The following is a 14,166-nucleotide window of genomic DNA, read 5'->3' on the forward strand; positions in this document are numbered from 1 at the left end:
CGTATATGTTTGAGTAATAGATATAAAGTGTTTGAGGACCTACGTGGATCTGTTTGGGCCTACAACGACGCCCATTCACTGAGCGGATTCGGGATTGCCCATCGAGAACTCGAAAAGATAGGAGAGACCAAGGCCAGTTGCTTTGGTAAAATTTTTCATTCAGGTAAGACAAACTTCCATGAAGACTCAACTCAACTCATTAGTTCAAGTCCCCCCCCCCCCCCCAACTAAGCCCTAAGACAACACTGAGTGTACACTGTTTACAAAATATGTCCGGTTTTATTTAGTTAAGTGGCTTTCAGGCTGTTAGTTCTCCCACGTTTTAATAGTGGCCCCTCATTTGACAATTGTCTTCAAACGTTCTTTTGTCAAAGCCATCGGGGCAGAATATTTTTGGCATGCTGTTGGAAAGAATCAATTTTCAACTTTTGTTCTTGTGAAAATCCTGTTGCGTGACATCACAGCCTGTGTTGTGATGTGGATGAGTTCTACCTGATTGATAAACGTGACCCGACTCAGAGGTGTCATGTCTTGGTGACAGTCCCTCGCTTGTCAGTAGGTACAGAATGTCATTTGGTGACAAGTGAACGTCCTTTATATCCCAAGTCAAGGAGTCATGTCCCACAGTATCTCCGGGGTTATCCACGGTGTTGCCGAGCGGCTCCGAATCCTCCTCAGACGTTATCGTCATGACAACTGTCTGCTCCATGTTCCCAAGGGTGCCCTCCGAGGACGACATCATGGACATGTGTGAGATGTCCTGTGATTGGTCAGCAAGGTATGGTACCAAGACTGTAGATTCAGCTGCAGATTCCTCGGGGCTGATTTGGATAATGCGCAGGCCTGAGTGTACAGCCGTAGCTGTGCTAGATGGTGGTGCAGCAGCTGGGTGTGCTGCTCAGACATGTGTTGCAGTAAGTCTTGCAAAATGGACTGGTTCTCGCTGTCGTTGGTTAGACGTTTCAAACTGGACTTGTGAATCATGGACAGCTGCTGATTGAGTGACGTGTCTGTGTTGGACAAATACCCAACCTGGAGAGCAAGAAGGATGGGCAGAGAAATTATTTGCTTACAGATGGAATTTTAATAGACCAATCCATTAGGCTCTGCCCCATGATGTGTAACCAATCACAACCATGACAACGCACCCCAAAGTCTGACATTTATGCACTTTATGATGTGTGCAGTTGGAGCATGAATGCTTAAGAAGGCACATGTGTTGTTGCCCAGTTATTTAGTGCAACTAGAGTATGAGTGAAACCACGAATCCTCTACACAAGGATAAACTACACATCTGAGCTTGTGTACAAAATGTGTGCAACGGTTTGTCTGCATTTATCATTAGCAGCGTCAGCGCATAGAACAACGTAGAACGTGTAGAAAATGTAGAGCAATGACAACAACAGTGCACACCATGATAGCCCACAGCCATGACAGCTGGCATCCTAACAGAAATCTGACCACTGAGAGAGCGCAGTCGCATTAGTGTGCCTGCATTAGTTCTGATCAAGGTATGTCCCCCCTCCCACTTTTGAGAAGCGATTGACGCCCTTGGTACCTGTTGCACTCAGGGAACAAGATCCAAACTCATTCTTAGACCAAGACCAGATGGAATGCCCACTCACCTTTGTACGAAGCCTTTCTATAGTGCCTTTCATCCTGTGCTCTGTCTGGGCCAACGTTGTCTGCTCCTCCTCAAGAGTCTTCTCCAGACTTTCCTTCTCCTGCAGCAGCAGCGACAAGTTGTGCTCTGTGTAGCAAGTCTCGTCCTCCAAATCCCCTTTGCTTCCCTCGTCTGGTATCTCAATAAGGACAACTGTTTACGAGAGGGAAAGGTTAAGTAATTATCCTGGATAATAATTCCTGTAATAATGAAAGTCGCTCATCAAAAGGTCACTCCAGGTGTGGGCTACACAAAGAGGGGAAATGACGGGAGGAGTTTTTGGAGTGGAAAGGTTGACATATATGTTGCACTGGAAAGGGACAGATAATATGTAGCGGTAAAAACAGGATACAGGCAAGAAAGACCCCAGTGATGCAGTGCGTGTCAAGAACATGTAATTCCTTGTAGCTGGGTGTAAGCAATCACTCACTTTTTAACCATATTCCTAACATTAGGTGGGCAAGGTGAAGGACAAATTCCAATATTTAATTAACTGTTGAAGTCCGCTTTCAAAATGCACTGCCACCCTGACTCATTAAATTTTCTAAAATCCATCAATTTAAAAACACCAATTCCACTTTGTAAAATCCACTGTCAATATGGCCCTCACCCGCCCCAACCCCCTTAAAAAAATGCTGAAATTTTGGTGGTTGTTTTGTTTATTTTATTGACCAAACAAGTGCAGGAGTGAAGACAACTGTTTTAAACATGCTGTTGTCTACCCATTTCCTTCTTCCGTATGGATTCATGATATATCAATTGTGGGGCTGGGGGGGGGAAGAGTTCTTCCTTGTATCAAATGCCTCCCCCTTGGCTTTTTGGTCAGCTTTTTCTAATTATCCTTCACTGCTGGTGGCATTATCCACCTTAACCTCTGGGTAGATGCTGAAGGATTCTTGGAGGGTCAGGGTTAATATTCTTACCATCTTACCTTCCCCATTGGCAGTGCTCTGGCTCGGATCATTGATGCAGGCATACTGGTACTCGATTTGCGGCTGCTGCCCATCAGTCTGCTCATAGCCCCGGGGATGAGGTGTCCGTCTCCGATGGCTGCTGTGACTGGGGGACTATGAGGTGTGTTACCAGGCTGGTACTGTTGGGTGCTGGGTCAGTGTATGTGGTGAAGATCTAGTTGACATACTGGGTAAAAATGGTGGAGTGAAGTCGTTAAGGTTGACAAAATGAGACTTAAACCAAAAGATTCAATTTACGACACAAACGTACAGTGATAAAATTAGGTTCACAATTAATTATTTTAAAAGGCACGAAGTGTTGGCATTTGATATAATCCACCCAAATCCTTGTAGAACTACCATACCTGCTCACAAGGTACATAAATTTCAACTGATTACATTTATTTCATGGGTTTTTTTTCCATGCAAATTCAAGGGGACCATTACATTACAGTAACGGCATACTCAGTTGTCTTGAAGCAGCACTGAAACTGTGAAGGCTAAAAATAAGTGCATTTTCAAACATTTTAAGCCAAAAGGTGTGTCTAATCATTCTCAAAAGAATGGATACTTGAGTCAAATGTTTGATTGCGGAATTTATTTCACAGAGTCTTTTGACCCTAAATCCCTAGCATGATTTACTAGGAACCATACCCATCCTGGCAAATTCCAACACCATATGGGAAACTGAGCACACACATATTTCTGACTTTGATTCTGGAGGTGTGCCAATGTAAAAGACTGTCAGTTTAGGGGTACTGTACCCATCCTGACAGATTCCAACAAAACATGTCGTTGGAGTTTGATGGGTTGAGTTCTGTTATGGTTAAAGCTATAAATAAGTCCAATGAATTTAGGAATTCAAGCATCAGGAATTTACAACATTTTCTGAGTGAACCATGGTAGTTTAACCACATGTGCAAACATTGATCAGCTTATTACTGTTGATGCAGTTTAAAAGGAATAAACGTGTGCTTGGTCGGTTTTAATCCGAGCCGAAGGTGAGGGTAATTATCAGCACCCAGACTCCAACCAGTTTTTAAACAGAGTGATTAATACCGACGTCCAAGCACATATTTATTCCCATTCATAAATACTTTTTCGGTAAAAGAATTCAAAACTTTTTGGTAAAAAAACCCCGATTTTGTTCAACAAGTTCACTTCATGTTTTTTAAACACCCCTCTATAGCTAAATAATGGAGTGTCTAGCTCGCGAGTAAGATGTACACAACTCCTTTTATGGAGATTGGCGTACGCGTTCGCATGTACTGCGTGATGTCGTGCAAGACGCACCTGGAGATTGCGTTGTTAATTTAGGACTTCTTCTTCTGTTGTACATGTATGTCCTTAGACTTGCAGCTCTGTCGAGGTGAGCCAGGCCAGTGTGTCATCCTCCAGGTTGATCAGGCGACCGGTGTTTTGGGCAGGTGGTGATGATGTGGTCTACTGTCTGGATTGGTTCTCTGCAGTCGCAGGAAGTGCTGTCTGCCAATCCCCAGCTTTTCATGTATGTACCATAGTATCCGACTCCAGTCCTCAGATGGTTGAGGGTCGTCCACTGCTTTCGTGGGAGGTCTTGACCGCACACATCCTTAGGGTCGTTTATGAAGCGGTGTAGCCTAGGTAGATGGTTCTGCTGAGGTCCACCAGACTCTCCAGCTGGTTTTACCCAGGCGACCTTAGAGACGTCTGCTGATGTCGTGAGCAGCTTGTGGGCGTGTGTGGCAAACAGCCTGGAGCCTAGCCGGTCTCTAGCCGTTGGATGGCCAACTGGAGTTTGTGTGCCGTGAAGTCGCCTGAAAGGTTGGGATCACACCCCTGCGCATGGCGCAGCTCCTTGACTCGCCGATGGGACTCTAGTAAAGTTCTTGTTCGCGTTGGGGAAGCGACCGTTGCTCAACAGCTGATACGCGATGGAATTTGCAGTAATTGGACATTGTGTTGGGGTTGTGGACCTACCCGTGAGTTGTTGATGGTTTGCCATGCCCAACAGCTGGAATGGGTGAAATCCATCGATTCCACAGTCTCTGTCCATCTCTGCCTTCATTTCTCATAGAGCCTACCGAAAAGATCACTGGCTGCTTTATCCCTGTCTTCGTTGGTCGTTGCTTCTTCATGGGCGCAAAGTAGATCTTCACACTCGCCATCCCAGCAGGGGACGTAGGCCATGAATGATGCCGTGGACGATGCAGGATCTACAACACCGCAATATTTTAAGACCTGGGGAGGGATACAGTAGAGGATTGGTTTGGCAATTTTGACAAAAGCTGACAGCTATATGCACTTTGACAAAACATGAACTATGGATCTTTTTATATGGTTCTCTTGCTGTAACAGGCACAAGTAAGCTATTGACCTGAGTTAGGACTCTTGTTCAGGCAGGCCGGATGCAAAGCTTTTCCCAAGACACAGTCGGCATTTGGGCATGGCCTGTGACAATTGAGTCTATCGAACACTGATATCTGCTAAGAATAACCAGCCCAGGTATCTGTCAATTTCATAAAACTCCCACAAATGCCACTACCTTGTGTCCTGCTGTCCACTACCTTCAACTTATCTTAATTCAACTCACAATCCTTTTCACAAACACGGACCACAAGTCATCTTGTAGCATGACTCATGAACAGAAAGTGAAAACATTGTCCTTAACCTAAAACTTATTTCTTGGGATCCAGTCACAAGTATGCAAGAGCTTGGTCTTGTTCCCAAATGCAAACTCACCCCCAAAGTTGATGCCTTTATCCATGTGCTTGACCCTGAAGTGCGCCTTGAGGAGAATCTCATCAGTGAAGAGACTGTCCTGGGAGCAGAATGGACAGTGCAGATGCGGAGCCTTCATCAAGGAGTGGCTACACTCCCTGTCTGTGCATTGTATGGGCGTCCAGTCTGCCTCAGCGCCTTTCATTCGCACTGATGGATGCACCTACAGTTGCAAAAAAAAATGAGACAACCGTCAAGTTTACATGTATGATGTAAAAAAAAAAAATGTAAATGTATGAAATGGCAACACCAATTAAATCTTCACAGAAGTTTTCAAAGTGGATAGGGGGAAACAAATTAGGCCAAATAAAAAAAAAAACATGTCTAGCGTCCCCGCCTGCTTCCTTTTTGGAGGCTGCCTCCTTAGGTTTTTTTTTTTTTAAACCAATTTTTTTAAAAGTTTTCAATAGTGACATTAGTTTGGCCTCTTACATTGTATCTGTTGCATCATGGAGCTACATGTATAAACACATTTCAATATAAAGCTGGTATGTAATTTGCTGAGTCCAATGGCGGCCATTTAAAAAAAAAATGGCAACCATCTTGATGAAAAATAGCCCGGTCGGGCGACCATTGGGGAGGAAAAAAAAAAGAAGGGTCTCCCGCTTCCTTTTTTTCAAAAAGCAGGACCCTAAGGCCAAAAAAAAAAAGTCTCCGGTTTCTGGTATGGAGCTTGCCCCAAAAGTGGTGCGGCGACGCGGCTTTTTTTTTTTTTTTACCTGTTTTTTTTTTTTTTTTTGGCTTCAAATGTCGGCTGATGACTGCAAATGGTGCCCGACTAAACTTAGTGCAAATATATGGGAGTCCAGAGAGGCCACATAAAGCTTATTCTCGATCTTAACCCCATCTAAAAACACGTTAAAATTGTGCAGCAGCAGGATTCCAGTCAAACCAGTAAGTTTGGCGGTTTTGAGACATCATCTTGTATTGAAAAAAAAAAAAACTTTTTCATTTTGCCGACGCGCATGGCTGCGGCGACGCGCGCGCATACCAGAAACCGGAGACTTTTTTTGGGGGGCCTAAGCATATTCTTTTTGGAAAGATTCCCACATCTGGCCATCACTTGTCATCCTGTGCACAATGAGACTGGTCTGAAAATTTCTAAGTGTTTTCTCAGTAAATACCCCAATAAATTCCCTGCTAAATTTGACATACTTTCTGATGGCTGATAGGTCACTGAAGGAAAACATTATTGATGGCCAGATATGGGAATCTTTCCAAAAAAGTCCTACTAGCAGTGGCACTAGCCATAGGGGTAATCCTTACTTTTAGGACACCTCTATTTTTTACGAGTTCTGTTCAAAACTGACTTTTGCAGATGTCTGTCCAGTACCAAAGTGACTTTTGCAGGCTAAAGCAGTCTTTAGAAGTCAAGAAGGTGTCATTGCCCATTGTTCAGATGTGCCAAGAAGTATCAGAATGTCAATTTTGAGTGTCATTTAGTCAACTGTTTCGGTGAGTCTTTCCCTTCCTATAGAGGAACGGGGTCCTAAAAGTAAGGATTACCGCCATAGGGATAGCGAGCAGCAGCCATTCAATATTGTGAAGTGTCCGGAAACTGGGCGATTTCACATTTTGCTTTTTGTTTAAAAAAAGTCATACGAAGAGCAAGAGGTGTCCAACTTAAAAATATAAATAATTTTCCAGAATATCTTGGGTACCTACCACATGAATAGCCATATTCAACAACTCCTTTGCCTTGAATAATCACATAAATAAATTCTGGGGGGAAATGTCAAGGGGAAAAACTAACGTTCGGTGTAAACAGCGCCCTCCAGGAAAAAAAAGAAAAATGTGGGTTTAAAGGGTTTTCCAAAATTCGATTTATTCCCATGCGGGTTGTTCTATTAAACCAATTTGAAGAAGAATAATTATGTAATTTCCACACAGCTACTCAGAAAGCGTGGGGTGTCAAATAAGAAGAGACAAATAGGTATTATTGGGCTTCCGTTACGGCAGACGCAGGCATCTCGTTAAAAAAAAGAAGGATGCCAGTTCAATGATGAAGCTGCGAACCTGCGACGAAGGCCGAGGTTTCGAAACAGCTTGCATGTGAGGGACACATGAGGGCAGCATTCAACAACATAAACACGCGACTCTTGACACATGCTTGAAAATCTGGCGCTACCCGTATTCTTCCGAGTGGCTGAAAACTTTCTTATTACGTCAGTATCAGTACTACTACAAGTTTGTTTTAATTAAAGGTAACATTAATTTGGTTGTTTTTAATAGCTATTGGTGAAATCTGCATTATTTTATTTAGTGAAACGTCGTGCAGAAGTAGCCGTCATGGCCGCACTCCCGTAGACGCACTGGCACTGCGTTTACAACGCTATTGATAATAGCGTTGTATCATTGAATCTAATTCGTCATGTGTGTTCGTGAAGAGTTTGAGATGCTGGAAAAAAGTCCATACTGGGGTACCACTCATATTCCTTAATATGACCTGAAAAGTACCAAACATTGCCAAAAGTTGTAAATCTGATGAAGAAACACTGTTTTAAGGAGAGCAAACATTCTTTGATAATACGTGTTCTGTCATGGCCCATAGACTTTGTGCAGGAACTCTGAGTGGTGGCCCAGTATGGAATTTTTTCTGACCACCCCAACTAGTAGTCCGAGTAACTTGGACCCAACTTATCGCCTTTTTTAACATTTGGACATGCAAATGTCGTGACGGCGCGCTTGCGCATAATGCACTGCATGCACGGCAGATTCCCCTGCGCCGCGCCGACGACTGTTTCCTGATGTAGAGCGCCAGCCATGCGCCTGGCTAGCCAGCGCGACTCCTAGGCGTACCGCGAACTTACACAGCACTCTACATCAGGAAACAGTCATCGGCGCGGCGCAGGGGAATCTGCCGTGCATGCAGTGCATTATGCGCAAGCGCGCCGTCACGACATTTGCATGAGGTCGAGGTCAGACGCCATTATCATGCAGTTTTGAACGTGAGCACAACACAACAACCTAGGCAGAGAGGGTCTTCAGAATTGAACGGAAAATTTCACTTTTTTCCGGATCGTAAGTAAACTTCAGTACAACCATCTTAATTATTGATGTCTACTTGTACCTCAGGTGGCATATCTAGTAAGTTGGAGGCCGTTTTGAAGGTGAAATCTGATGTTTTTTGTTGGAAAATGTTGGTTTTTGGGACTGTGTTGTCTAGGTCTCGGTATTAGCTTGGACCTTACTATCGCCAGATCATGTCCAAATGTTAAAAAAGGCGATAAGTTGGGTCCAAGTTACTCGGACTACCCAACTAGTTGGCGACATTGAGAACATATGTAGGGGTACTTCTGAAATCAGAAGGCTTCTAGTATGTCATGAGGTATAGTGCGGAGTTAAGGGGCAAACTGTGCAGCGGTTCTGTGGGAAATGTCTGCATTTTGATGGACGTTTTTGTACTTAATTAGTGCCTAGGAGTACTCACGTCTGACTGCAAAAAACGGTAGGAAAGTCACATTTTCTTTGAAAGCGTTTCTTTAGCCTGCAAAAGTCACTTTGGTAATGGACAGTCATCTGCAAAAGTCAGTTTTGAACAGAACTCATAAAAAATAGAAGTGTCCTAAAAATAAGGATTACCCTAGCTCTACTGAGTGGAGCGTTGAATTACGGGTACCCCTCCATACAAAAAACCAGATGTGTGCCTCCAGCTTTAGTCCGAGTAACTTGGACCCAACTTATCGCCCTTTTAACATTCAGACATGGTCTGGCAAGTAGGACACCAGACCATGTCCGAATGTTAAAAGGGCGATAAGTTGGGTCCAAGTATCTCGGACTGAAGCTGGAGGCACACATCTGGTTTTTGTCCAGCAACCAAAATATGGCAGAGGCTGTAAAAAAAAAGTGGCCTCGGAAAAGCCATTGAAATTTTTTTTTTTCTCATATTTTAGTTTAATAAAACTAGTTTGAGTAACTCCAGCTCCAATGCTCATCAGGAATTCAACATATAGCGCTAAAACTGTGTTGTGCACAGGCACAGGAATATACGGGAACATGGAAATCTTATGCTTTCAAGGTTTTGCCACCTCAAGAGACCTTTATATTTTAATACTATAAACATTTTTTTCATTTCTGTCATGAAGAGGAAATTCATGTGTTTGAAATTGATACTAGATTCTAAGAGGCCCTAAAAACGAGACTCTCTGTATAGGTCTGTATCACAATATGGTCCTTTTCCCCTCTATTAATCCCAACCCAGATTGTCATGATTGTGATACAGATACAGAGAGCCCTGTTTTTCAGGGCATCTTAGAATCTACAACATACTTTTTAGCTCCATGCAGCTCTATATGTCGAATTCCTGATGAGCATTGGAGCTGGAGTTACTCAAGCTAGCAAGCATTGTTCTGTTTCAAGTCGACCAATCGCTCTGTAAATGATTGCTGCATGGCGTGAAGTAAGTTTAATCTCATCTGGGTTTGGATAATAGGGAAAAAAGTAAAGTTTAGTATAGGCCAAATTTCACGGCCTCCGCCATTTTCCAACTGCTGGACAAAAACTAGATGTGCCTCCAGTTCTACATGTCAAATTCGTGATGAGCATTGGAGTTTCTCATCTCCATCTTGTATGGCAAGTTTTCAAAACCTTAATTTTTGGGACTGTCATAGACAGTATTGAGAGTTCCAAATTTTTGGACTAGCGTTTCTCAAGCTAGAGCTGGGGGAACAACTATTGGAAAGAGTTCCATACCTGGACATCACTTCACACCCGGTGCACAAACCCTATGAGACTGGTCTGATCAATTTGAAGTGTATTCTCAGTAAAAACTTCAATATTTTTCCTGCAAAATTTGACTTTTAAACTTTTTATCCCTTTCTGATGGCTGATAGGTCACTGCGGGGAAATATTAGTGATGTCGATGCAATATGTATGGAATTCTTCCCCAACTATTTTTTCCCCAGCGGTCAGAAAATGGCGGAGGCCATGCAAAATTGCCTCAACTGAAATTGTCTTTTTCCCCCATTATCCAAACCTAATTGAGATTAAACTCACCTAATACAATGCAGAACTCATCACAGAGCAAAGGATCGGCTGGAAACAGAACTACACCGACTAAAAGATGGGGGGGAAATGATGATTTTGGTGGCTTTTCAGATAGAACTGTCGCGTTGCAGCCGTGTTGTGGCGACATTTACAGCGCTCATCTAAAACTGGTATGGTAACCACATATATACATATGGTAACCACATATACACAATATGGTTACCATTCTATTTTCATCTAAAACTGGTATGGTAACCACATATATACATATGGTAACCACATATACACAATATGGTTACCATTCTATTTTCAGGTGCGTGTTGTGATTTCAAATTTCGACCCCTCCCCCTAGATATCCCACTGGTCATGGCTTTCAATAGTATACAACTGCTTTATGTGCAGTTTCTTTATATTTCCAGTGTGTTTTTGGTCCAACGTAATAACACCAAAATGGATGAGAAGCAGGGACCAACTTCTGATGATGTCCCAACTGGGGAGGTAACGTCAACCACAGTTACAGAGGGTGATGTTGTCAAGATGCCAACAGATGTGGCCATCACTATGGATGCTATTCCCAATGAAGATGAGGAGGACAAATCCAAAGGTGACTTGTTATTCTTTTACTTGGTGAAGACGTTTGCTCCTTTGCCAGATTAGCTATTAAGTGTAATCCCATTCGTGTGATTTTGTCAATTCTTGCCAATTGCAAAACTTGATACTTTGAGCCAAATAAATTAAATTCGCTTCAAAACAGTTTCATTGTTTTCCTCTTTTTTTTTTTTACATTGGGGGATCGATGGTTCAAATTCATAAAAATTGGCACCTTTTTTGAAGTGTCAAACTTGTCCATTTCTGATGAATGAATGCAAAGTTTACAAAGCCATTCATATCTTAAAACGTTCTTTTGATCAATTAATTGATCCAAACATTAAAAAAAAGGAAAATGAAATATCAAAATATTACGAGACATGAACAAAGTATCAAGTATCAGAAAGCCATACCAGCTCAAATACCAGAATGGTGATAGTTGTATAGCATTATTTGTGTTTGGTAGTGTTGAATTACACACACAAAAGAAAAGCGGCCTATATGAACTTGAAATTGGTCATTTTTGGGAACCATCCAAATTAAGATATATGCAGGCTTAGCTCTAACTTTACAAAGACATTCATTTTTTTGTAGCATTCATTTTTTAATTATCCATGGGTTCGTTACAGTGTATATGAAGACTATTGAACTTTGGAATGCTTTTTATTCAAAGTTTGAAGTTTATTGATCTGTTTGATAGTGTGAACTGATTTTCTCGTGCAGTGTCTCACTTGAAAACTCATAATTAAACTTAGAAGTATCTCATGCTTTAAAAAATCAAAGTAAATTGATTTCATCTGATTGGAGTTGGTCTTTTAATTTGTTTGTGTTTGTCTATCAGGTCTTGACCCACAAGATAACCATTCCACCAGCACCTCTGACGTACCAGTGACTGGTGCTGCCATAACGGATCCTTATCACTATCTGACACAACAGCACTTCACCTCAGAGATCTTCAAGATTGAGATCCAAAACCTCCCAAGACATTTTGGATTTGCGGTGAGTTTGCTCTCTATGCTTTCAACTCTCGATAATGATAATACAGTTTGTGCTCTATTAAGAGTTCATGATGTTCTCCATGGTGAGGATTTCTCAGGGTCTTTTTGTAATTTTGTATAACAGAATTTAAAGGCCATTGGATGAATTTTACTAAAGCCTGGAAATATCCTAGCCTCATGTCTATAGATATGAAAGTAATGGTAAAGTGCATGTTGAAAGTTGTAATCTTTTTTCCAGTGCACTTTTTACAATGCCTGTACACTTTAATAGTTGTTTCTACTGTTGCTGTGAAATCGCTTTAGGTATTTCACATTTACAGCTTTGTGATTTTCTGTGTAACTTGTGAAACTAAAATTCATTGCATTGAAAATGTACATGTACACGTAGCAGTTTGTTGTTAAAGTATCTGACTGACTGCCTGTGCCTCGTGTACAAGGAACAAACAGTCACATCAACCTCAACCAAAACACTTTGTAACTTTTCGTCCTCAAACAGCAGTGACACTGAAGTTCCAGCTCATGAAATCACTGCCCCACTCACAGAGTTGTAATGACTTGAGTCAATGACTCGACTCGAGTCCCTAAGGGTAAATGACTCGACTCAACTCGAGTCACTGCGAGCAAATGACTCGACTTGACTCAAGTCCCTCATCAGAAGACTCGACTCGACTCAAGCGAAGGCTAATAAGACTCGAGTCCTAAAGATAAAAGCACAACTATGCGAAAAGTATTTGCAATGACTTACGGTGCAAAATTTATACTCACTTCGCTTTGCGAATAGCACTCTTGTACAAATATACAATGTGTCACAGACTCCCACCTCATGATTCTAGAATGCACAAAATACTATCCAGGAACCAGATTTGTAAACACATTTTCTAATTTGCTGTTTCATCAGTGGCTTCGGGCGATTTCTTATTAAAGCTCTTGGATTGGAACGCTGGCTAAACTTGTGGCCTCCTTTTATAAATGTTGGTATATAGTGTTCAAATAATCGTGACTCGAATTGACTCGAGCTAAATATTTGACTCGACTCGACTCGACCTTTCGGCCTAATGACTCGACTCGACTCGAGTCACTTCTTTAAAATGACTCGACTCGACTCGAGTCGCAAAAATCAGTGACTCGTTACAACTCTGCCCACTCATGAATATGGAACTTGGCACTTTCTTTAAAATATTTCAAAGCCTGGATCATCGTAACCCTTCATGAACTAAAACCTCAAAATCTGTTTCAAACGCACTTAAGCATCTGCAGTGAAAAATGTAGGGTTATACATGTACAAATGTAGATGTTTGTGCCACTTCATGTAGATTTTCACACAGACAAAGTTTAAAAACAAACTTGCTCATTTAAACGCACACAAAAACCTCATTTAATTAAGTAACAGTTAACATGTACATAAGTATGCAGTTTTGTAATCCATTTGCCCAGACATTCATGTTCAAGTGTTTCTGAACCAAGAATGTAAGATTTGCTGTGATCTGGCAGATGCAAGATAGGCGCAGATACAAGTGGCGCTTTCAGCGTGCTCAATGCATGTTCCTGTGCCTCTTCCCATTTCACATGATTTGGTTTTCATTTCTTAGGCCCCCCAAAAAAGTCTCCGGTTTGTGGTATGGAGCTTGCCCAAAAAGTGGTGCGGCGATGCAGCTTTTTTTTTTTTACCAAATTTTTTTTTTGCTTCAAATGTCGGCTGATGACTGCAAATGGTGCCCGACTAAACTTAGTGCAAATATATGGGAGTCCAGAGAGGCCATATAAAGCTTATTCTCGATCATAACCCCATCTAAAAACACGTTAAAATTGTGCAGCAGCAGGATTCCAGTCAAACCAGTGAGTTAGGTGGTTTTGAGACATCATTTTTTATTGAAAAATAAACTTTTTCATTTTGCCGACGCGCATGGCTACAGCAACGCGCGTGCATACCAGAAACCGGAGACTTTTATTTTGGCCTTAGTCAGATCTGTAATCGGCACTGCAATGGCTGAAAAGTTTGGAATGAATTTGCAATAGTAATTTACAAGGCCCATAAGTGATCTAACTTCCTTTTCATTCTTGGACAAGATGCGTTCAGGATTTTTGTGATCTTTTCCAGCTGTGGCTTTACAACACCGTTTCCTACAATGTGCCCTAGAAAATCAAGGAAATCATATCCGGCCATAATTTGCCTTGCGCAAGGGGTTCAAAACATCTTGAATTGTTTCGATGTGTTGTT

At 41.9% G+C, this 14,166-nt stretch overlaps 1 protein-coding gene across 4 annotated transcripts; it reads right to left on the reverse strand.

Annotated features, from left to right (window-relative positions):
- Positions 1-339: 339 nt before the first annotated feature.
- LOC119746199 lies at positions 340-7,162 on the reverse strand. 4 transcript variants are annotated; one of them, XR_005273709.1, is made up of 6 exons: positions 7,042-7,162; positions 5,338-5,539; positions 3,910-4,836; positions 2,587-2,803; positions 1,626-1,816; positions 340-1,032 (listed from the first exon to the last, which is right to left on the reverse strand). XR_005273709.1 is itself a non-coding variant. In XM_038223008.1 (3 exons), the coding sequence occupies exons 1-3, from the start codon at positions 7,054-7,056 to the stop codon at positions 4,751-4,753; spliced, it is 303 nt and encodes a 100-aa protein (XP_038078936.1). In that variant the 5' UTR covers positions 7,057-7,161; the 3' UTR covers positions 3,821-4,750. The 4 variants fall into 4 exon arrangements, 1 of the variants encoding a protein (XP_038078936.1); XR_005273708.1 differs by lacking the exons at positions 5,338-5,539; positions 7,042-7,162 and having other exon boundaries at positions 2,595-2,803; positions 3,910-4,997; XR_005273707.1 differs by lacking the exons at positions 340-1,032; positions 1,626-1,816 and having other exon boundaries at positions 2,601-2,803; positions 7,042-7,161.
- Positions 7,163-14,166: the final 7,004 nt, after the last annotated feature.

The sequence above is a fragment of the Patiria miniata genome, unplaced genomic scaffold, assembly GCF_015706575.1.
Source record: "Patiria miniata isolate m_02_andy unplaced genomic scaffold, ASM1570657v1 HiC_scaffold_7, whole genome shotgun sequence".
In the NCBI taxonomy this organism is placed as follows: Eukaryota; Metazoa; Echinodermata; class Asteroidea; order Valvatida; family Asterinidae; genus Patiria; species Patiria miniata.